At 47.4% G+C, this 24750-nt stretch overlaps 1 protein-coding gene across 2 annotated transcripts in view; it reads right to left on the reverse strand.

Annotated features, from left to right (window-relative positions):
* Positions 1 to 1182: 1182 nt before the first annotated feature.
* Positions 1183 to 24750, reverse strand: part of MFSD14B (major facilitator superfamily domain containing 14B) — a 71977-nt gene continuing 48409 nt past the window's right edge. For both annotated transcript variants that reach the window (XM_079790390.1, XM_079790389.1), the window contains 7 exons: positions 20542 to 20760; positions 18781 to 18894; positions 10018 to 10089; positions 8820 to 8932; positions 7397 to 7494; positions 3062 to 3204; positions 1183 to 2429 (listed from right to left, as the gene is read on the reverse strand). In XM_079790390.1, the coding sequence (XP_079646516.1) occupies positions 2184 to 2429; positions 3062 to 3204; positions 7397 to 7494; positions 8820 to 8932; positions 10018 to 10089; positions 18781 to 18894; positions 20542 to 20760 (1005 nt within the window). In that variant the 3' untranslated portion in view covers positions 1183 to 2183. The remainder of the gene's footprint in view (positions 2430 to 3061; positions 3205 to 7396; positions 7495 to 8819; positions 8933 to 10017; positions 10090 to 18780; positions 18895 to 20541; positions 20761 to 24750) is intronic.

A 24750-nucleotide genomic window follows, 5' to 3' on the forward strand; every position in this document is an offset into this window, starting at 1 on the left:
GTCGTGTTTCATGACGCCAAAGAATAAGCTCCACAGACCAGAAGATTTAAGAAAAAGCGGAAATTTTATTACAAGCAGATTCAGACTTCCCTTACAGGGAAGGGGGCCCAGTGATGGGCTGCCCCATGAAGCCTTCTAGTCCAGGGTAGATATTTGCTACAAGCCTGCTCCCATATCTGTCCGTGTTGTCACCTCGACTGTTCCTGCCCAGCACGGACCTGAACTCCCCGTTTCTGTTCTTTCCCTGTTCCTGTGCGTTCGCACACCTTGCTGCCGCAGGCCCTGCCCTGGTCTCCCAGGCCTCCCGCTCGGAGTCCAGAAACAGCCGTTACTTCTGCTCGGTTGGTGCCTGTGGTCAGGCCGCTCCACTGCCCCGTCTGCCCCGCCCCGTCTGCCCCGCCCCGTCTGCCCCGCCCCGTCTGCCCCGCCCCGTCTGCCCCGCCCCGTCTGCCCCGCCCCTGGTTCCCACTCGGCCCCTGCCCTGCCCCGTCTGCCCCGCCTGTGTTCCCCCCCGCCCTGGTTCCCACTCGGCCCCTGCCCCGCCCCGTCTGCCGCGCGTCAAAGTTAACCCTTCCACATGGACCCAGACAATAGGGTGGTGAAGCCTGGGGTGGGAACTGGGTGGAGGGGGCAATGGGGAGGAAGGGGGGGACATCTGTAATAGTCTCAACAATAAAGATTAAAAAATTAGTGATGATGTTACTAAAGGGAGCTTTTAAGGCAGTTTGTTAAAAACTAAACTTTGAAAATACACATACATATTGCATTAGCTTAAAGATTAGCAATTTATTTTAGTTGAAAGCCACCCAAAAGAGAACCCCAAGATCAATGGTACATTTACCTTAAAGGGCACCAAAGACATAAAAGCGCCCAGTGCAGGGTTACTGCGCACTCGGAAGCTTAGCTTACAACCAGCAGCATGATAAAAAGAGGTCATTTTTGTTCATAGCAGAACAGATTTCAAAATATATTTTCTTTTAAATGTATTCAAGCAGTACATAATCCTTTATAAAAGTTACATATATATTTTTGTCAATACCTTCCTTACATTTATAAATACTAGATTTGCACAGCACTCCATCAAAAAAATTTAAAACCCCTCAAAAATATGTACATACATTTCATATCTATAAAACCTTCACAGGTTCAAGGTAGGCCTAGCGAAGGGTTCATTTACTGGTGCAACAAAATGCATGTAAATCTGTAGTTTTCTTTGTCTGTAAAACATCTTGAAAAATTAGCAAGACACTTACTGTGAAACCGAGTTTCCTAAACGATCCTATTGCAGAAAGGAATTTGATGTGCACATTCCCATGGGATTCAGCGTCAGACACACAGGTGGAGAGAGACCTGAGAACAGAGGCTTCCAGGGCAGTGAAGGCAGGAGTGCCGGCTGAGGCCGAGGGCGGGTGTGGGAGGAGCAGTCCTGCGCCCGCGTCTGCGCCGGTGTCCGCTCGCCGAGGGCCCCTCCGGGTTCGGTGCTGCACCAGCGCTGGACGTGTTTCTTCTGTAAAATCACCTTGAATCCGACCAAGACACTAGGTCAAGGAATCTGAATTGCTATTTCTTCAAGATTTAAACTTGGAGGGAAATTTTCTTCCCTGGTCAAGGCCATCACGGGTCAGTGTCATGAACACCCAGTGTGTGTGCCGGATCTCATTCTGGCCGAGAACACGGAGCGGAGACAAGCAAAGGGGAGGAAGACCGGCTGTTTGACCTTAGAACAGAGGCAACAGGCCCGACCGAGCGGCTCAGAGGCCCCGCTCCTGCACCTGCGGGCCACGGAGAGAGGACAGAGGGGTCTGCACTGGGACTCTGGCCAGAGAGGGCGGGCCCTGCAGCCCTGCAGCTTCTCCGGAGCAGGACCCGGGCTGCTGGCCCTCGGCCCCGGAGGTGAGAGAGGAAAGACACCCTTCTCAGAGACGCGACTTTTTCCATTTGAGTTTCGAAGCCGGAACTCCAGATAACTTTGAGAGTTGCATACTATTTGCAGCAACGTATTTCAAATCCTAACTTGTTCCAATGCACAAACTGAAAGAAAAAGAATGAAGAAGAGAGGAGGAGGGAGAGCGGGGAGGCAGAGGGTTACTCATCAAACTTGGCCCTGAAGGATGCCACTGCATCTCCCCTCCAGCACCAAAAGTCTCCGCGTGGGGCGGCTCCGGCGGCTCCCAAAGACAGCGTCACAGCTCGGTGCACAGGCTCCCCGGCTTCTGGAAGGGAGCCGGGCCCCAGACGCTGCCGCTCGGCAGCAGGGGCTCCATGTCCGCGTCGCTGTCCCGCTCCGGCGTGTCGGTCCCGGTGCCGCTGAGGCTGTTGCTATGTTTCTTAGCCCCAAGACTACATTCAGGGATGAATAAGGCAACCAGGAAAGATAAAAGAACTATACATGCCCCAAATAAAAACGGCGGGCCTGGGATGAGGGCTCCCTGATGGGTGTGGAAACAAACAGATGAAGAATTTGGTTAGTCTCTTCAATGCAAAATTAGCTCTGGGTGACCCAAACCCCACACCTCCTCCAAGAGAATCACTTTCTCGTGTGCAAAGTTTCCTTGCGTGCCAGGGCCAACTCCCCTGGGCCTGGAGCCCCCCCAGAGGCAGGCAGCCTCTCACGGCCTCATCACTGCTCAGCAGCTGAGCCCCAGCCTGTAACGTTGTTTCTCTCTAACCTTACCCTCTGGTCCCAGACCATGCATTCTGTCCATGAACATTAATTCCAATTCTGTATAGAAATCTCTATTAAATATTGCTTAGAAGGAAGGAGGGAAAATACTAAATAAAGAATAGGAAAAAGACTCTAGTTCAATTTCTAGCTGGAATTGTAGGTCATTTTATATTTTATCTGGCTTGGGTTTTCCCAGAAGACAGGGTTCTGATCAGAGTTACAGTGTAGGTGAGAACAGAATCTGAACAAATTAAATCTTTTATATGAGACATTAAATCACCGAAACTGGCAGTCTGTTTATTGCACAAACAAGGACACGCTCCACATTTAAGGTCAGAGGGTTTGCTACAGTCAGACATATTCATGGTAACAACACCAGACTTATCACCAAATTACCTGCAAAGCAGCATTGTTAGAATTCAATTTCGGTTCCAACTCAGTCAGCTCTACATGGAACATGTAGAATATGAAGCCATATAGCGCTGGCCCCAGGCCATTACACAGCCCTCGGATTCCAGTTACGATGCCCTGGGCAACTCCTGAGTGAGAACAAAAAGGAAGGCAGTCTGCTCAGAAAGGCATGTCGAGACTGGGGGCTTGACTAGGCTCTCTAGCGGCTGTGAGCACTGAGGCGGCGGGACTGGGCGTCCGTGCCGAGAAGGCAGGGATTCATCACTCTACAGATGTGTTCGCGGCTGCACTGTGTCCGTTTAATGCGGTCACTCTGCCCTAACATCCGTAAGGAGATGAAATGACAGCGATGTTTCTGAAATCCCACAGGGCCTGACCCCTCCTCCTAACAGCTAGATAGTCCTATAAATGGGGATAACAAAATGAAAAACTTTAATATTCTCCATTTGCAGACAGTTTCCACTTTTCTGTGGACTAAGATCTCCCTGCTCTGCTTATTTAAAGGTGCCTCTACAGTAAAATCCTGCCCTCTGCCTCCTGCAGCCCGTGCATGTGCCCACAACAGCCCTGAGCTGCGGCCCAGCCTCCGGCAGACTGCTCCTCAAGGCGACCCCCATTTCTGATGCATCTTCCTGCAGGCCTGCATTGAAATAGCCCACAAGTGCCCATTTCTAGATATCTCTGGTTTCTAACAAGAAAGGAAAATATTAGCTTGAATTGTATGAAATGCATGTGTTTGTAGGTCAAAAATGGTCAAAGATTATTCAACCCAATGCAATGTGCTGTAATAGTTTTATGCACGGACATTTAGAAACATCTGTACTAACACATATGAGCATAAAAAGAGCCAAAGAGGGAGAAACCAAGATGGCGGCATAGGTAAACACCTGAACTACTGCCTCGCACAACTATTTCAAAACTACAACTAAAAGACAAAACGGACATCATCCAGAACCACAGGAAGGCCGGCTGAGTGGAAATTCTACAACTAGAAGGAAAGAGAAAAGCACACCGAGACTCAGAGGAGCTGCGGAAGGCAGAGGTATGAAGGCGCGCGCACAGAGAGGGCTGGCAACTGAGTACGCGGCTGGCTTTTTCAATCCGCAGGGAGACAAAAGCTCCAGACTGCTCTGAACTCCAGTTCCAGGCGAGACTCTGGGGACCCAGACTCATACGGGGAGAAACTGGACTGTCTGGCTTCGGGCGGAACTCAAGGGCGGCTTTCTCTCAGAGGTGCTTGCAGCGATTACCGAGGGACACTGAGACCCAGGGGCCTCTTAGGGCAGGGCTGACGGGAAGCCATTGCTGTTTGCTCTGCCCTGAGAACTCGCCCCATCCACGCTGAACAAGCAGAGGCTTTTGCATATGAATGGCCTGGTCCTTTGAAATCTAAACTTACCTAACAAACTGCAGATGAGTCAGAGACCCAGAACATCCAAAAGAAGGCCCAAGGCCCCACAGCAGCTTGCATTGCTTCAGAGCTGGGCCTCACCTGGGCACCTCCAAAACCCAAACAAAGAAGAGGAATCTGCAGATCTCTCCGTAGCTCCTGCTGGGTGGCCTCAGGCAGAGCTAAATTAGCACCTCCTTGGAGATCCAAGAGCCAGTGTACCCAGGGTTCAGAGTAGGACCATCCAGATTACAACTCCTCAGATCCATAAGGAACACACTCTGGGGGCAGAATCAGTGAGCACCAAAGCCCCACTGAAACAAGTCTTGTCTCATAAGGGTGTCTCCAGCACAGAAGTTCACCCAGTGTAGACACAGCTGATCCTCACAGCTAATTGGCCTGGAGGTCAATTCCTCCCAGTAATACCAACAACAATCAAGACTCAACTACATCAAGGCTGTGCACACAGCCCACAAAGGGGTGCACCAAGAGTGTCCACCTCAGATAACTGGGGAGGCTGAGCCACTGGGTCCTATAGGACACCTAGCACACAAAGCTACTCTACCAACTCAGGGAAGCAGCGAAAATGCGGAGACAAAGAAACAGGTCACAAATGAACAAAATGGAGGAAAGCAAACAACTGGATATAGAGTTCAAAACCATGGTTATAAGTTTTTCAAGAATTTTCTAGAAAATGCGATAAATTTAGTGAGACCTTCGAGGATATGAAAAAGGACCAACTAGAAGTTAAGCATACACTGACTGAAATAAAAAAAAATATATACAGAGATCCAACAGCAGACTAGAGGATCGCAAGAATCAAGTCAAAGATTTGAAATACAAAAAAGCAAAAAACACCCAACCGGAAAAGCAAAAAGAAAAATGAATCCAAAACTATGAAGACAGTGTAAGGAGCCTCTGGGACAACTTCAAGCGTACCAACATCAGAATTATGGGGGTGCCAGAAGAAGAGAGAGCGCAAGATATTAAAAACCTATTTGAAGAAATAATGACCAAAAACTTCCCCCACCTGGTGAAAGAAATAGACTTACAAGTCCAGGAAGTGCAGAGAACCCCAAACAAAAGGAATCCAAAGAGGCCCACACCAAGACACATCATAATTAAAATGCCACTAGCAAAAGACAAAGAGAGAATCTTAAAAGCAGCAAGAGAAAAACAGTTAATTACCTACAAGGGAGCACCCATACGATTGTCAGTTGATTTCTCAACAGAAACTACGCAGGCCAAACGGGAGTGGCAAGAAATATTCAAAGTGATGAATAGCACAAACTTATAGCCAAGATTACTCTACCCAGCAAAGCTATCATTCAGAATTGAAAGGCAGATAAAGAGCTTCACAGATAAGAAAAAGCTAAAGGAGTTCATCACTGCCAAACCAGTATTATATGAAATGCTGAAAGGTATTCTTTAAGAAGAGGAAGAAGAAAAAGGTAAAAAAAAAAAAGAAGAAGAAAAAGGTAAAGATAAAAATTATGAACAACAAATACATATCTATCAACAAGTGAGTCTAAAAATCAAGTGAATTAAAAATCCGAGGAACAAAATAAACTGGTGAATATAATAGAATCAGGGGTATAGAATGGGAGTGGATTGATAATTCTTAGGGGAAAAGGGGTGTGGAGGGTGCTGGAAGAGACCGGACAAAAATCGTACACCTATGGATGGGGACAGTGTGTGTGTGGGGGGGGGGTAAAGAAAGAGGGTGGGGTGGGAACTGGGTGGAGGGGAACTATGGGGGAAAAAAGAGGAACAACTTTAATAATCTGAATAATAAAGATTTATTAAAAGAAAAAAAATAGAGCCAGAGGATTTAGTCCGTGAAAGAGAGGTGCACCTGTCAGGTGCCGAGCAGGGCCTGCTCTGCAGGGCCTTCGGCCGGGACCACGTCTCTCCACGCTGTGCAGCCAGCGGGATGTCCGTTGCCGGGGACACACAGGATCTGCGGTCACTATTTTAATTTTTTATTATTTTTAAAAGTATTTTTATTGATTTTAGAGAGGAAGGGAGAGGGATAGAGAGACAGAAACATCAATGATGAGAATCATTGATCGGCTGCCTCCTGCACACCCCTACTGGGATCGAGCCCGAAACCCAGGCATGTGCCCTTGGCCAGAATGGAACCTGGGACCCTTCAGTCTGCAGGCCGACGCTCTATCCACTGAGCCAAACCGGCTAGGGCTATTTTAAAATGTGGATATGAATAAGATGGCTAATTTCTGATGAGGAAAAATGGGTGCAATAAATAAACTATCTTTTCCAATATAGTTTTTTTATTGAAACTTTTTAGAGGGCTGTTAGGCATTTATAATTTTTTTTCAAATTTACTACTTCCTGACTACAATAAGGTGAGTCATTGAAAGAGGAAGTGGAAAAGGATTAATTCTGGTCGTGGGAAATGCCTGATGGTGAACCAGAGACACAAGAAGGAAGGAATCTATAAGCTTCTCTCCACACAGTTGTCCCCACTCTGCCTCTCACTCGGCATCCGATTACCAGCAACGGCACAGATTTGTTCTTCATCCTCTGGGAGAATCACTCCCTACATGCAGCTCATGCGTTAGAGGGAGTCCAAATTAAACAAGTTCCAGTGGTGACAGTGAGTAGATAAAAAGCTCGCTGTTTTGCTAACTAGTCGGTATCATTTAAGAGACATCTGTTACAGTCTAGTTAATTTCTATGGCATCACAATAAAGAGGAGTCAAAACCAAAAAGAGGAAACAGCCTATTTCTATTTCTTAGTGTTCTGAACTGCTGAGTGCACATTTTAAAAACATGAGTATGATTTCAGAGCAGGACGGAAAGCAAACAGGTGATCACTGAGGGAGCACCCGGGCTGAAGAGGCTCAGAGCCGCAGGCTGCCGGCAGGTACGTCTCCAGGGCAGGAGGGAGACGGGGACAGTGCTCTCACCTTGCTGATCGGACTCCGCGTTCTGAGAGACCAGGGCACTGACCGCGGGGAAGGTGATGCTGGACGCGGCGGCCACGGCCCCTGCGGCCCACACCATCCTGCAAGGACAGGGCAGCGTCAGGGCGGCCGTCGGGCGGAGCACGAGGTGCTGTCTGTCTCCTCAGGTTACCTTGTATTTAATCTTTCCTCTTTACAAAGGGGTTGTTTTTTTTTAACATGGAAAGTTATTTGTCACTTCACAGGCTGGGAAAGTTTCATTTTTTAATTTTACTTCACCTCTTTCAAAATCTGTTCTGCTTGATTTCCCCTTTACCACCTTTAGATGTAAGCTCAGTGAAACTCGAAAGGATTTACTTCCACGAATGCCACCTTTCCTCCCCATTCCACTTGCTCTCGGTGTCTCAGAGGCCGGCTGCACACTGCCTGTGAGCTGCTCGTTTTGCCGCCCTGGCGTGCGGGATGACCCTGCGGACTCCCACCCGCTTCCTCTGGACCACGCCCGGCACCGCCAAGGCCGGCCCCGCGCCGCGTCTGTGCTTCCTCAGACTCTGGTCCCTTCCTCAGGGAAAGAAACTCGAGTGCGAATCAGTATTAAGCCTCTGTGTGAGGAAGGTGAGGCCCCACCGTGGCTTAGACCCTGCGCGACCAGACTCCCGTGGGGAGGGCCGGCCTGCGCATCCTTAAGGAGAGACCCTCAGGTCGACAGCATCCTCTTCCGGCAGGAGCTTGACTGGCTCAGCTCCGGAACCAAAGTCCATCGGACTGAATGTTAACGAACAAGAACCATCTGCTGACCTCTACAGCACTTCTCGTGTCTGTGAGTTATGCCCTGCAGGCAAAATGAGGAGTAACTAATATTTAAAGATAGGACCTCTGGATTTGGTAACCAGGCATTGGGGACACTAGCCACATCACGGAACCGCACTCGGGACTGTCATTTCTCCTGGCCGTCCTGTCAGGGGAGGAGACTGTGCCAGCAGGGTCACCGCCCCAGGGTACCCGTGGTTTTGGAAGAGATCGTAGGATTAATCTACCTCAGGTTCTTACGTTATAAAGTCACTCAGCTAATTACAGCCATGAGCCCTGCTATCATTTGTCCTTGCCTTTTTGCTTTGTTTTGGAGAATATCTGATGTCCCTACAAACTGACAAACGTGTTTAAAATGCAGACAGAACATTTGCGGAGGGGCTGGAGGAGGCACACACATTTCATTAAGTAACAGCTCACTGACAGCCACGAAGGTGAAGACTGTTTACAAATGATCCTGTCACCTCGCTCAGCCTTCCCAAAATTAAGTCCAAACAGGTTTTGAAATGCTGAGCACACCAAACTGGTCAGCAGCCCTTGCTGCCTTCACACCACACGTCATGTCCAGCTCCCCCAGAAGATGGCCGTCTAGCGGGGAGGGTCCGGGGAGGCTTACCAGGCCTGCGATCCGAGCCCGTACCAGGCCAGCTGCAGCACCTGGAGGCCCAGGCCCAGGAGCACGGTCTTCTTCTTCCCCAGCGAGCGCATGCAGACGGGGAGCAGGGCTGTCTGCAAAGCCAAGGAGAGCCCTGAGAAGCACGGGACACCCCGCGGAGGCCCTCGGGGAGGGCGCCCAGGACAGGGGCCACGGGGGCGGACGCAGCTCTCCAGGGGCTCAGGGCCCTCGCCTCCTCCCAACGCTGTTCACCGGGTGCTCCGCCAGCACTTCCCCAGGGAGGCTGGAGCCATCACCAGCTGGCGTGCCCGAGAGGGCCACGGCTCCGTCTCTTCTGAGCAACGCCAACCCCTTACCCCCCGGTGACGAGCAAGCCCCGCTGAACAGTTACAGGACGTGTGGAGTTTTGCTGGAGGTTAGCAGTTTTGCAAAGTTGGACTGATATGAATTTGATTTTAACACATATATACTCTGTTAAAAAACTAGTTGAGATGGTCTGGGCTAATGACTAACTAGAGTTAACATACCCCCCCCCCCCCCCCCCCGCCCCCAAATTATGAGCAACTTGAAAGTGTAACGTAATTTACATTTGCTGATACAACTGGACGAAAATAAACACAGGCCTTTGCCTGAGGCAATCCTGTGAGCCTTGTCAATGCGAACACGTAGGCGCAACAGCCCTGCAGCCCCCTCCTTTCCTGGGGTCCCAGCGCGCTGCCCGGCCCCCGCGCTCCAGCCGCGGTGCCAGGGAGCAGCCCCAGGAGCCACAGGACACAGGGAGGCCTGTCGGGGGGATGGCAGGCACACGCACCGGCCTGCGTGGTCCTGTGTTTATAACAGATGAAGAAATTCGGTGCTCTTTACTCATCACGCATGTTCGTTCCAACGCACCGGTCTGCCACATTTCTTCGAGCAGAGGTGCCGATTTCCATTTGTGCTTTTCACTTCCACTCACTTCCCAACAGGAAAATAACACCGGAGCCTTCTCCTGGTGAAGTGAACTTCTGGGTATCTGGAGTCCATGCCAGTTTCCTGGGTCTGCTATTGTTCCACAGACATGCAGGATGTCCCTGCCAGGGCAGGGAACGAAGGCCGGCGTGCGGGAGACATTCAAGAACGCTTCCTACAGCTTCCTGTGAACTTACCGTTATTTCAGAATAAAAATGTTTAAAAAAGAAATGAGAAAAATGACACTCACCTGAGCCACAATAGATAGAATTCCTAGCACAGCTATGAACTCTGCAATTTTAACAGATCCAAAACCTATGATCTGTGAAATAGAGGGGGAGGGGTAGAAACACTATTGTTAATATAGATATTATAAAAATAAGAAATGTTATGTTTTAATAAGGCTATAAGGACAAAATAGTTGGAAAAAGTTAATAAAACCTTGATTATGACAAGTTAAGGCAGTGCTGAAAGGTGAACCTATTTAACCAGAAAATTACATCTAAATCTGATAAAAAACCATTACAAGTAAGCATAACTTAACAAATATTTTAAAGATATTTTTTATTACAGGCCTATCGTTTCATATTCCTTCCCATCCCCAACCCACCGAAAAACAAATGTTATCAAGCGTTAGAGAAAATATAAAGAACATAACCTGACTTCTGATGCAGAATTTGGAATTTACTCATTAGCAAGTTCAGTGGCTCTCAGCGTTGGCTGCACATTAAAATCCCGTCGGGCCCGTGGAGACCGACTGGGCAGTCTCAGGCCTCGGCACAGGCACGTTCCAAAGCTTCACTGGAACCGCTCTGATATGCCAACAACTATTTGTTTTAAATACTAAGTTTTTAAAAATATATTTTTATTGATTTCCTGGAGAATGGAAGAAGGCAAGAGATAGAAACACCAATACGAGAGAATCATTGCTCAGCTGCCTCCTGCACGATCCCTACTGGGGATCGAGCGCGCAGTCCGGGCATGTGCCCTTGACCAGAATCCAACCAGGGACCCTTCAGTCTACAGGCCGATGCTCTATCACTGAGCCAAACCGGCTAGGGCTCTCAAACACATTTTACAGGAGGGCCAACATTATCCTGATACCAAAACCAGACAAAAATGACACACAAAAAAATATAATTACAGGCTAATACCTGTGATGAACATGATGTAGACTGAATTTAATAGTACATTTAAAAAAATCACGCATTATGATCAAGTGAAATTTATATCAGAGGCAAGGATAGTTCAACATCTGCAAATCAGTTGATGTAATATACCACATCAATAAAATGAAGGCTAAAAATCATACGACCATTTCAATAAATGCAAAGCATTTGACAAATTTCAACACCCATTTATGATAAAAAAACAAAATGGGTGTGGAAGGAAAGTACCCCAATATAATAAAGGCATCATATGACAAGACCACAAACACACAACTTTTTCTGTCAGGTCAGGAACAAGACAAGGATGTCCATTCTTGCCATTTTATTTGATACTAGAGGCTCGGTGCACAAAATTTGTTCACTCGGGGGTGGGGGGAGGGGGTCCTTTCACAGTCCGGGAGCCCTCGGGGGATGTTCGACTGATGGCTTAGGCCCATCAGTCAGACATCCTTAGTGCTCCCGCGGAGGCAGGAGAGGCTGCCGCCACCACCGCTGTGCTTGCCAGCCATGAGCCTGGCTTCTGGCTGAGCAGCGCTCCCTCTGTGGGAGTGCACTGACCACCAGGGGGTATCTCCTGCATTGAGCATCTGCCCCCAAGTGGTCAGTGTGCATCATAGCAACCGGTCATTCCATCGTTTGGTCAATTTGCATATTAGCTTTTTTTTTTAATTTTTATTGATTTTTTACAGAGAGGAAGGGAGAGGGACAGAGAGTTAGAAACATCGATGAAAGAGAAACATCTATCAGCTGCCTCCTACACACCCCGTACTGGGGAGGTGCCCGCAACCAAGGTACATGCCCTTGACTGGAATCGAACCTGGGACCCTTCAGTCCGTAGGCCAACGCTCTATTCACTGAGCCAAACTGGTTAGGGCGCATATTAGCTTTTTATTATATAGGACTAGAGGCCTGATGCACAAAATTCGTGCACAGGTAGGGTCCCTAGGCCTGGCTGGCGAACAGGGCTGGCCAGGGCCTTCCTTTACTGGCTGCCGGCTGCCAGCCGGGGCCTTTCTTCGATCTGCACTGTCCCCTGGTGGTCAGGACACATCATAGCAAGTGGTTGAACTCCTGGTCAGTCAAACTCCCAAGAGGACAATTTGCCTATTAGCCTTTTATTATATAGGATAGTATTGGTAGTCCTAGCAGCAGCAAAGAGGCAAGAAAAAGAAATAAAATGCATCCACATTGGAAGTGAACAAGTAAAACTGCCTGGCTGGCATGGCTCAGTGGTTGAGCGTCGACCTATGAACCAGAAGGTCATGGTTTGATTCCCGGTCAGGGCATATGCCTGGGTTTTGGGCTCGATCCCCAGTGTGTGGTGTGCAGGAGGCAGCTGATCAATGATTCTCTCTTCACTGATGTTTTCATCTCTCTCCCCCTCTCCTTTCGTCTCTGAAATCAACAAAAATATATTTAAAAAAAGAATAAAATACCTAGGAACAGTCTTAACAAAGGAGTTGAAGACTGTACTCTGTACTCTGAAAATTACAAGACATCGTTGAAGGAAGCGGAAGATACAAAGCTGTTCTGTGTTCATGGACTGGAAGAATTAACATTGTTAAAATGGCCCTTAATAGTCAAAGCACTTGGAGGCATCACACCACCTAATTTCAAATTATCTTACCAAATTACAGTAATTAAAGCAATCTGGCACTGGCATACAAACAGACACAGACTAAAGAAACCAATGAGTGAGCCCAGAAATACACGCATGCATATACAGTCCATTAAGTTATGGTAACGGAGCCAAGAATACACAATGGGAGAAGACAGTTCTTCAATGGTGTTGGAAAAACTGGACAGCCATGCAAAACAGTAATGAAACTAGACCACCAACTGACACCATACAAAGTAAATTCACTGAAAGTGGATTAAGGACTGGAATGTAGGACCGGAACCATAAAACTCCTAGGAGAAAACATAGGTGGTGAGCTCCTTGACTTAGATCTTGGAGATGATTTTGTGAATCTAACACCAAAAGCAAAAGCAAAAGCAGAAATAAGGAAGTGGGACTATATCAAACTAAAAAGGATATCATCAACAAAATGAAAAAGCAATTTACTGAATGGGAAGAAATAACTGGATGTCATATTGGGACTAATATCCAAAATATATAAAGAATTCATGTAACTCAGTAGCAACAAGCAAACAAACAATCCAATTTAAAAAATGGGCATAAAACTGAACAGCATTTTTCCAAAGAAGACATACAGATGGCCAGTAAGTACATGAAAACATGCTGAAATCACTAACCATCGGAGAAGTCACTATCACCTCACACTAGTTCAAATGGCTATTTCCAGAGTTACAAGTGCTGGGGAGGATGTGGAGAAGGGGAACCAATACACGTGGGTGGGACTATAAACTGGTGCAACCACTAAGGAAACCAGCAGGGCGGTTCCTCACATGGCGGCAGGCAGATATGAGCAGAGCGAGGACGATGGGCGCTGTACCGGTCAGCAGGGAACAAGGCCCCGGTGCCAAACCATGGACATTGTAGGGTGGGACCTTGACCCAGGGTGACCTTTCCGCCCCTAGCATTTTGCTAGTTACGCAGTTTGGACCCTCTGATCTTGGAGGTAACATCGAGGCCTCAGTTATATCTCAGCACCAGGCCCAGGAAAGCGGCAAAACCAGACAAGTGACACCCAGGCTGCGTCAGGACCAGCTGCGCCGGCTCATGAACGGCCTCCTGCCCTGGAGCCGACCAACCCGTCCGTGGAGACCAGACCCTGAAAGGACACCCTGGGAAGCGGCTGGACCTGCCATGCTACTCCCCTGGGCCCTCCCACAACCTCCACCCTTCACGCCTAGAACGAGGAGCCTGCCCGTTTTCCCTCGCCCTCCCCACGCCCCTGGGCCCGCTGGGTCACCTGCGCCTGCTCACTCTGAAGCTCCGCGGCTTTCCTGGGCCTCTCACTGGTTCCCGAAGCCTCTTTCTTCTCCCAATTACTTCCACCTCTGTGATTTTCCATGTACATGTCCTCTGACAGTTTGGGTCTTGGCAGAGTTCTTTCCTAAGCTGAACTCAAGAACCAAAGTTGCTGAATTCGGGTCGCCTGACCCCACCAATCTAACATCTAGTGCCTTTCCCAGGGCCCCAACAAAACAACTAAAAACAGAGCTACCATAGGACACAGCAAGTCCACTTCCGGGCGTTTCTCTGAAACTAAACGAAAACGAGGGGCTGGGGTGGGGCTGCCCTGGGGTGGGCCAGTGTGGCCTTCAGACCTGGCCCAGCAGACAGCCCGCAGCAGCTGGCTTTGGGGCGAGCTCAGCGGAAAAGACAGGACCTCAATGCCAATGCTGGTTTCCCCCCCACTCCTCCCGTGGGCTTTTCTGTATGCATTATGGGTAAGGGCATTTCCAGAAGAAAGTTTGTGTCAATCACCCCTGGATGCAAATGAGTCTCGATCCAGAGTCTCCCCCCTTTTTTTGCAAAATAAAATTCCTGTTTATTGTTGGACATTGTTTCAAACACATCAAACTGGCCAAACAAAGAGAAAAAAACACAAAAACCCAGCAACTTCATAGACAAAAAAAGGAGAAGAAAAAAGAAACCTTTTTACCCTTGGCCTTTTTAACCATCTCATACAAGCCAACTACTTATAGTACAGCGAAGTACGTACACAAAAAGTTACTGGAATGCCTGGAATAAGATGATTTTGTTTTTGTTTTACAAGGTTTTCTTTCTCCGTTGGTTGCGAGTGTAATGAACATGGTCACCCCAAAGTCAAGTCATAAGTAGGACAGAGAACGCTCCCATCATTAAAAATGGCTGACCCCTAACTTGTACAAAAACACAAAATGTAAATTAAAAATACAAATTTTCTTTTTAAAGCGCTTTTAAGAAAAAAAAGCAGGTGCTTGGGAGTCTTCCTCCTCCCTCGAGCCCATTCCCGGCTGGTCTGGCTGCGGGGGAGGGCGGCCACCTGCAGGGGCTCTGCCAGGCTCTCTCCTCCCAGCGCCCACTTTACATCCGGAGGCGGTAAGTGGGGGGTGAGGAGGTCACGAGGCCTTTTTTGTTTAACTTTTCTTTTTTGCTGCCCCAGCGGGCCCATCGGCCTCCTGCTTCTCAGCGTCCACAGGTCACCCTCATCTTCAGCTGTCCACCTGCCTCCGCCTCCTCTCCGCCCCCTCCCCCTCCCCTTCTCATCCCCTCCCTCCGCCCCCTCTCCCTCCCCTTCTCATCCCCTCCCTCCGCCCCCTCTCCCTCCCCTCCTCATCCCCTCCCTCCGCCCCCTCCCCCTCCCCTCCTCATCCCCTCCCTCCGCCCCCTCCCCCTCCCCTTCTCATCCCCTCCCTCCGCCCCCTCCCCCTCCCCTTCTCATCCCCTCTCCCTCCGCCCCCTCCCCCTCCCCTCCTCATCCCCTCCCTCCCCCTCCCCTCCTCATCCCCTCCCTCCGCCCCCTCCCCCTCCCCTTCTCATCCCCTCCCTCCGCCCCCTCCCCCTCCCCTTCTCATCCCCTCCCTCCGCCCCCTCCCCCTCCCCTTCTCATCCCCTCTCCCTCCGCCCCCTCTCCCTCCCCTCCTCATCCCCTCCCTCCGCCCCCTCTCCCTCGAACGACTGAGAAGACAGAGGAAGCTAGTCAGGAAGCGGGTGTGGGGCGGGAGGAGGTGGCAGCGGAACCAGCTGGGTGGGGTAACTAAGGCACCCAACTGGGTAGGGAAAGGAGGCGCCCAGAGACCTGAGCTTCAAAATGTGTGAACTGCTAAGACAGGCAACCTGCAGATAACCAACCTAAGACAAGGCTATGACCAACCCCAAGAATGTTATTAGAGCAGAATTCTTTTTTAAAATATATTTTTATTGATTTCAGAGAGGAAGGGAGAGGGATAGAAACATCAATGATGAGAGAGAATCATAGATTGGCTGCCTCCTGCATGCCCCCCACTGGGGATAGAGCCCACAACCCCAGGCATGTGCCCTTGACCAGAATCCAACTGGGACCCTCTGGTCCACATGCTGATGCTCTATCCACTGAGCCACACCAGCTAGGGCGAGGCAGAATTCTTTGAAAGGGCCAATCAGGACCTAGCAAGGCATGTATCTGCCCGGAGATTAAAAAGCCCCGCTTCCTCTCGTCCCCGCCCCGCCATGGGCTCCTGGCATTCCTGTGGAGCACATTCTTGTGCCCACGCGGCGTACGGCAGTGTGGGATTCCATACATGGAGTCACAGACTTTAATTCACTTGGATGCTGAACTACACCTGACAGGAGCATGGAACGGAAGCAGGACTGGCTTCCCTCAAGAAACTCTGCTTCTGCTAACCGTTTATGTAATGCGAATCCATTTTTCGGTTCTCAACAAACTCGGACTCAAACACCCCCCATTTTGGTTTCAGTATCACACAGTCTATGGTCCTGGCTTCTTTCACTTATTCACTCACATGGAGGGTTCTCAGTGCTTCACTGCTTTTGTCACCAAATAACGGCATTCCATTGTAGTGACAGACCCCATTTGTTGACCCATTTCATGAGCTGATAGTTTCTACTTTTAGGCTGTTATGAATAGTAATCTGCATAGAAGTTTCTGTATGGACATTTTTCCCATTTCTCTTGGGTATGTACCTAAGATTAGCTTTGACTGGAACCCTATGCTGAGCACTTTCAGGAATGGCCAGACTCCTTCCCCCAGAGCCTGCATCATTTCACATTCCCACTAGCATATGAGATCCCGTTCCTCCATATCCTTCTTTTGACTAAAGCCATCTTAGCAGGTGTAAAGTTGTTTTGATTTGCATTTCCTTGAGGCTAATGATGTTAAGCATCTTTTCGTGTGCTTACTGGTCATTTATATATCTTCCTTGGAGAAATATCTACTTAAAATTCTGTGCCGATTTTTTCAGCTGAGTTAATTGTTTTCATTGTTGAGTTATAAGAGTTCTACGTAAAGCTCTGGTAGGGTGGCTCAGTTGGCTGGAGCATCACCCTGGACACCAAAACGTTGCGAGTTCGGTCACTGGTCGGAAACATATGAAAGGCAGCTGATCTCTCTCTCTTTCTCTTTCTCTAATCAATAAAAACATATCATTGGGTGAGGATTAAAAAAAAGTTCGGCATATATACTAGCTATAAATTCCTTATCAAATATATGATTTACAAATATCAAATGCAATTTTAATTAAAATGTGTGTATGTTAACTTCTTGTAAAGCAAGCACAAATACAAAATAACAATGATTCTGTTGTATGGCAGTGGTGGTGGTGGTGGTGACATAAAAATATATATACCCCTAACTGGTTTGGCTCAGTGGATAGAGCGTCGGCCTGCGGACTGAAAGGTCGGGTTCGATTCCAGACAAGGGCATGTACCTTGGTTGTGGGCACATCCCCAGTAGGAGGTGTGCAGGAGGCAGCTGATCGATGTTTCTCTCTCATCAATGTTTCTAACTCTCTATTCCTTTCCCTTCCTCTCTGTAAAAAATCAATAAAATATATTTTAAAAAAAGTAATTTATAAAAAATATATATATAGGAAAAAGGGAAAGAAAGAAATTATTCACAGTAGTTTTTATACATGTGAAGGGATGAGATATGACTTTTCACTTTCTTCTTTGGGCTTTCCCATATTTCCTACATTAAATGCATATTTAATTCCATGGACAATTTAATTACCTCCACTCTTCCCTCTAAATCTCTAGCATCCACCACCAAAAATGAGAACAACAAAATAAAACTGCTTGAAAAAGGTTTTACTTAATGCCGCCATAAAATATTAGTGGTACAATCTCAGAAACTATGAGAAAGGCAAACTTAACCAATTTCATTTAAAAACATTGCCAACATAGAGGACTCCGCTCAGGAGGCCTGCTGCCCAGGCTGTGTGGCCATGAGGACTCGCAGGGAGGCCAGGGCAAGGCTGCAGGCAGGACGTAACGGAGGGCGGCTCAGGCTGAAGCAGGTGGTCCCCCCTTTGGAAAACTGCTGTTTGAACTACTCTGTCATTTTTAGACAGTCTCTTATTCTGTAAAATAGAACTTTGTTTTTTAGCTTGAATAATAGAAAAGATAAACTTAACTGTCTGACCTTGCAAGCTAGCCATCTAACATAAGGGGCTGATACGCTGATACTGATGCCAGGTGTCTGTATAGATATGTATGCACTCAAGGTTACAAGTTGTCTGTATAGATATGACAGGTGTTTGTTAGATATGATATGTACTCAAGGTTACAAACTGTCTGTAAAAATAACTTACACAAGGACCTAAAAGATATAAAAAGAGTGCTTCCTCCTTTGGGGGTTCAGAATTTGACAGAGGTAATCTGCTCTGAACCTGCGCGCAATAAAGATGACACCTAACTAACTGGCTCATTAGGCGTCTTGTCCAGCTTGCTGATTTGCGATACAAGGTCCCAACGATCCCAGAGACCTGAAACCACATCTGGAAAAAGGAACTTAAAAAACTGTCTTAGGGCAAACGCCTTTGTGGACACAGAGGAAAGCACACATTTTTAAGAGGAAACAATCCGGAGAAACAGCATTGTTTTCATCATTCCTGTGAGCCACCTCGGGCCCATAGCAGGTGCTTCTGAAGTCAGCGTTCCCTTTGCAAAACTGACTGGGTATTAACGATTCAAAACATTACGATGAATTGCTTCTGCTAATTCTCTATAGTTCGCAAGGTAATTTTTTCCACAGTAAACATTTCACTACATTTTAAAACACTACTGTATTAAAGGTTTCCTGCCTACTCATTACATGTCAGCACCTTCATTTATAACTTAAAGCAAGTTGACACATTTTTTTCTCTCGACACTGTTTTCCCCAAAATACCTTTAGACAGATGCCAATCCTTGCTTTTTCCTTATGTTCGAAAGCTTCTAGGCACCCACTACCTACCTGTCTGAGGTAGAGAAAAAAACTTGAGTATTGTCCAGCTTCAGGAAGGTAAGAAAGAAACACAGTGATGCAGATGAGTAACACGGTAGGATCTTTTCCAACTTTCTTCAGTGGCTAAGAAAAAGCAGAAAGATAAAAGAAGAAATAGTCAGATGGGTCCGAAATTTATCGGACGATCACTTAGTAAGTTCTATAATGTCTAATCACTGGGTGCACACCGAAAACTAATATAATAGTAGATGACAACTGTAATTGAAAAATAAAAAGCAGCAAATAGAAACTGATGTCAGCTATTCTGCCATACTGGCTTCATTGTTTTCATCTATTGAGGTAGAGTAACAACTGTTGATTGGACTATAAAAGGAAGTGAACCTTCACATGATATCGATCACCATCTCTCTATGGAGGTTACAAGTCCTCATTTCTGAGATATGTGATTCAAATATTACAGCGTAAATGCACACAGACACACGTTTGCTCCTGTTTACTTAACAACATTGCTTCACAACCTGAAACAGACCCTGAACATCCTATAAACACCCTGTAAACATGTTACTCCAGAACCTTTTAAGAAAAATCTGCCCTAACCGATTTGGCTCAGTGGACAGAGCGTCGGCCTGCGGACTGAAGGGTCCCAGGTTCGATTCTGGTCAAGGGCATGTACCTTGGTTGTGGGCACATCCCCTGTAGGGAGTGTGCAGGAGGCAGCTGATCGATGTTTCTCTCTCATTGATGTTTCTAACTCTCTATCCCTCTCCCTTCCTCTCTGTAAAAGATCACTAAAATATATTAAAAAAAGAAGAAAAAAGAAAAATCTGATCTCTCTTTTTCATTCATAACTTATTTAAAGCCATAAACAGTATAGGCGTTTCATTACATATAAGTTCACTCTATTCTTTAAAATGTTAGCATTCAATTTGCCTGTAAATTGGTCAACAAGGTAGGTGGTGGGAGGCTGCCTGCATCTGGGTGTGCCTGGTCTCCTCCTTCCTCCACGTGGCACCAATGGATGGGCACACACAGAACAGGCAGGTCCCAGGCCAGGCCCCACGGAAGCTTTTTGGAAAAGAATTTCTCATGAGTTAGTTTCTTATTACATGTATTTTCCTAAAGGGTAGACTTGGAGGATAAAAAACAAGTATCAACTCTCTGGTTAATTTTTTTTCTGTACATATTTTCTTTAAGGACAGTTTCAAATCAAGAGCGGGAACTAAAGTTTTCTTCTGAGTACTATTTTGAGTTTTTAATGGAATTCTCCGATGCAAAAAATAAATATATTTTTTTGAAAAGAAAGAAAACCAAGAATCCAATCTATAAAATACAAGTTCAAAGCCTCTGGTCTAAATGGATGTATTTCTACAACCTAGAAAATAACTACTTTAGTCAGATCTGATATTTTTATCCTTTTTTAATTTAGCAAATGAAAACAACTACTTTAAATGGCCACCTTCATTTCTTTGTTAAAAAATTAATATAAACCACCATGCAAAACCAAAACAATTTTTTCCCTCATCAGGAATTAACTAGACATTTTTTCTCTCTTTCGTTGTGATAACCACACGCATGACTTAAGAAATACCAACTCCTTATATCCTTGGTGCACACTCTACCTCAGTCCCTTCCTTGCAGTTAATTTTTTCTATTACTGGAGACAGAAATGGATGAACAATCGCGGGGATGCTTCAGGTTGCAGAAATGTTCTCTTATTTGCATGGCTTAGAAAGATACTTGGAAAAATATTGTTTTCAGATTTTTATTTACCGCAAAAGGATCTGCTTGTTTCCAGGAAACCTGAGCTCCCCAGGAGAGTGGTCCCATTTTCTCTGGCAAGGATTCTGGAACAGCCAATAAGATGAAGCAGATGTCCAGAAGAGCCACCACCGTGGCCACCAGCACAACGAGGCCGTCTCCGTAGCTGGCTGAGAGGTACGCTCCGATGGCGGGGCTGCTGACCAGACTGGCGGCGAAGGTGGCTGAGACCTGTGGAAAAGGCACACTCTCCCCAGAGTCACACCTGCAGCAGGTGCACACCTACAGCCATCCTCCCTCGGTTTTAAACAAGACAAAGGAATGTGTTGCACACAAATTTTAAGAAACAACGAGAATCAAGGTCATTTTGTTTTAAGAATATTTTTCATCCACTACTAACTAATTGGAGATATTTTGTAAAGCTACAAGAACAACAACAAAAAAGTAATTAAAAATAAAAATTGTGGCCCTGACTCAGTGGGTTAGAGCATCATTCCGTACAAAGAAAGGTTGTGAGCCTGATCCCGGGTTGGGGTGCATACAAGGCAACTGATAGATGTTTTTCTCCCACATTGATGTCTCTCCCCCCACTTCCCTCTCTCTAAAATCAAAGAAAAGAATATCCTCTGGTGAGGATGGAAAAAAAAGACTGTGCAAATCTTCCTTATAAAGAAAACACACATGCTTTAGTCTTCTTTAATTGAGAAATAGGGCTGTGGGAAGAAAGGTATTTTAAAAATGCCTACTGGCAATGATAAAAACTACTCAGGGACTGTACTTGATTTTATCTCTCAGAAATATGCACTGTTTGAGCTTCCGGTCAAGATGGCAGAGTAGGAAAACGCTGTCCTTGCCTTCTCCCACAACCAAACAAAAATTACAACTAAATTACAAAGCAATCATCATTAAGGACCTCCTAGAGATCAGAGGGCCAGAGACCCAGAATGGGCTGGTCCCACACCCATATGTGGAGTTAAATCAGGACTGAGCCTCAGCTGCGGAGGTCCCCAGCTCAGGGTACCAGTGCCAGGAAGAGAAGTCCCCAGAACTGCTGGCTGTGAAAGCCAGCAGTGAGCGTGGCTGCGTGAGAGAGGCTGCTGGAGTGCTGGGCGCTCTTCGAAGGTCCACGCGTGAACTTAGCGTTGGCACACTGGGGCACTGGGGCACTGGGGCAAAAGCCCGAAAGGCTCCGAAGCACGTGGGAGGAACTAAAGTGCCGGCCATCAGGGCAAAAGTGCTGGCGGCGACCAGGGCTCCTTTGCCGAGCCCTCCCCGCGTGCAGGCAGGGGATCTCCATCACCCTGGCGAGTCCCTGAGACCAGCCCCACCCAACTTGTGGGACAACCCAAGCCACTACCAGTGCTATTTCCATACAAATGGCCTAACTAGGCTTACGCTGCGAGAATTTAGAACTCCTAAATGCTCTCAAAGGTTCACAAGCCCCAAACACCAGCACCTGGCCTCAGCACCCCTTCCCCGCCTGCTAAGTGACAGTGCCTCACTTCACACCGGCCCCCCCCAGGCACCTCCGAGCCCAGCACAAGTGGCAACCACCATCTGGAAAACACTTTGTAGCGCATGCCATAGGGTGAAAGCAGCAGGTGACATTGACCTGCACTTCCCAGAAGGCTCCAAAGTTAGCTCACCCAGCAGACAGCTTCAGATCACACTTAAGAACAACCCAAAATCTCCATGAGCGACACACTCAAGGGGTGAACTCAGCGGGCACCAGAGCCCCACTGAGGTGAATCCTGCTCCACTGGGTCAGCCCCTACCCAGCACATCCTCTGTGATGGTTGTGGCCAGTCCTCACAGCTGATCAGTCCTCACAGGTGGGTAAAATCCATCCCATTGACGTGTCAACAGCAATCAAGGATCAACTACAATGGGAGGGTGCACACAGCCCCAAAGGGTAGGGTGGTACCTGGAGCACCCAGCTCCAGGGGGTGGTACAGGACAGGCACCCATTGGGGGGAAGTGGTCCCTACCCCAGAACCACAGCACTCAGTCACTGCACGAGTCTCTAAGCAGAGGATCCTTAAAAAAGAGCTCACTGCAGGTCCGGGCTGGGTACAAGAAACAGACTTTTCTGAAGGACATAAGCTTGGCAGGGCAAGGCCACAGGGGTTGGGAGGCCGGGTCTAGTGGGTCTCCTGGTGATGGATAGCACCAGGGGTGCACAGTGGAGGGAAATACCTCCTGCCTGGAGCCACATAACCCAGTGCCTGTCTCAGTTGCCAACAAGAAATCCTCAAGAGAAACCAAGATGGCGGCATAAGGTAAACACCTATACTGCTGCCTCGCACAACAATTTCAAAACTGCAACTGGAAGACAGAGCAGACATCGTCCAGAACCACCGGAAAGCTGACTGAGTGGAAATTCCAAAACCAGAAGGAAAGAGAAAAGGACAGACTCAGAGGAGCTGTGGAGGTGCGGAGACCCATGCTCACGGAAAGGGCGGGCAGCTGAATACGTGGCTGGCTTACTCGCAGCGCGCGGAGAGGGCGGGAAGCAAACGCGCGGCTAGCTTTCTCGTTCGGGATGGAAACAAAACCTCCCGACTGCACTAAAATCCAGCTCCGGATGAGACTTTGGGTACCCAGACTCATTCGGGGAGAAACTGGACTGTCTGGCAGTGGGCGAAACTTGAGGGCAGCCTTCTCTCAGAGGTGAATGCAGCCATTGTCACGGGACACTGAGACCCAGGGGCCTCTTAGGGTGGGGCTGATGGGAAACCAAGGCTGTCTGCTCCACCCTGAGACTCCACCCCATCCAAGCTGAGCACAGAAGCTTTCCCAGCGTAGACACAGCTGATCCTCACAACCAATTGGCCTGGAGGTCAACTCCCCCCAGTGATACCAACAACAATCAAGGCTTAACTACAACAAGACTGCACACACAGCCCACAGAGGGGTGCACCAAGAGTGTCCACCTCAGGTAACTGGGGAGGCCGAGCCACTGGGCCCTGCTAGGACACCTAGCACACAAAGCCACTCCATCAACTCAGGGAAACAACTAAAATGCGGAGACAAAGAGGCAGGCCAGAAATGAAGGAAATGGAGGAAAGCAAAAGACTGGATATAGAGTTCAAAACCACGGTTATAAAGTTTTTCAAGAATTTCCTAGAAAAGGCTGATGAATTTAACGAGATCCTCGAGGATATGAAAAAGGATTAACTAGAAATTAAGTATACACTGACTGAAATAAAAAATATTATACAGAGACCTAAAAGCAGACTAGAGGATCGCAAGAATCAAGTCAAAGATTTGGAATACAAAGAAGCAAAAAACACTCAACTGGAAAAGCAAAAAGAAAAAAGAATCCAAAAAGTTGAAGATAGTCTAAGAAGCCTCTGGGACAACTTCAAGCATACCAACATCAGAATTATGGGGGTGCCAGAAGAAGAGAGAGAGCAAGATACTGAAAACCTATTTGAAGAAATAATGACAGAAAACTTCCCCCACCTGGTGAAAGAAATAGACTTACAAGTCCACGAAGTGCACAGAACCCCAAACCAAAGGAATCCAAAGAGGACCACACCAAGACACATCATAATTAAAATGCCAAGAGCAAAAGACAAAGAGAGAATATTAAAAGCAGCAAGAGAAAAACAGTTAGTTACCAACAAGGGACTACCCATACGACTTTCAGCTGATTTCTCAACAGAAACTATGCAGGCCAGACGGGAATGGCAAGAAATATTCAACGTGATGAATAGCAAGAAACTACAACCAAGATTACTCTACCCAGCAAAGCTATCGTTCAGAACTGAAGGTCAGATAAAGAGCTTCACAGATAAGAAAAAGCTAAAGGAGTTCATCACCACCAAACCAGAATTATATGAAACGCTGGAAGGTATTTTTTAAGAGGAGGAAGAAAAAAAAGATAAAGATAAAGATTATGAACAACAAATACAATCTATCAACAAGTGAATCTAAAAATCAAGGGAATAAATAAAGTGATGAACAGTATTAACTGGTGAATATAATAGAATCAGGGGCATAGAAATGGAGTGGTCTGACAATTCTCAGGGGGAAAGGGGAATGGGGGGTGCGGGAAGAGACTGAACAAAAAGCATACACCTATGGATGAGGACAGTGGGGGTGGGGAGGGCAGAGGGTGGGGTGGGAACCTGGTGGAGGGGAGCTATGTGGGGAAAAAAGAGGAACAATTATAATAATCTGAACAGTAAAGATTTATTAAACTAAAAAAAAAAAAAA

Source organism: Cnephaeus nilssonii, assembly GCF_951640355.1.
Source record: "Cnephaeus nilssonii genome assembly, chromosome: 14".
Classification (NCBI taxonomy): domain Eukaryota; kingdom Metazoa; phylum Chordata; class Mammalia; order Chiroptera; family Vespertilionidae; genus Cnephaeus; species Cnephaeus nilssonii.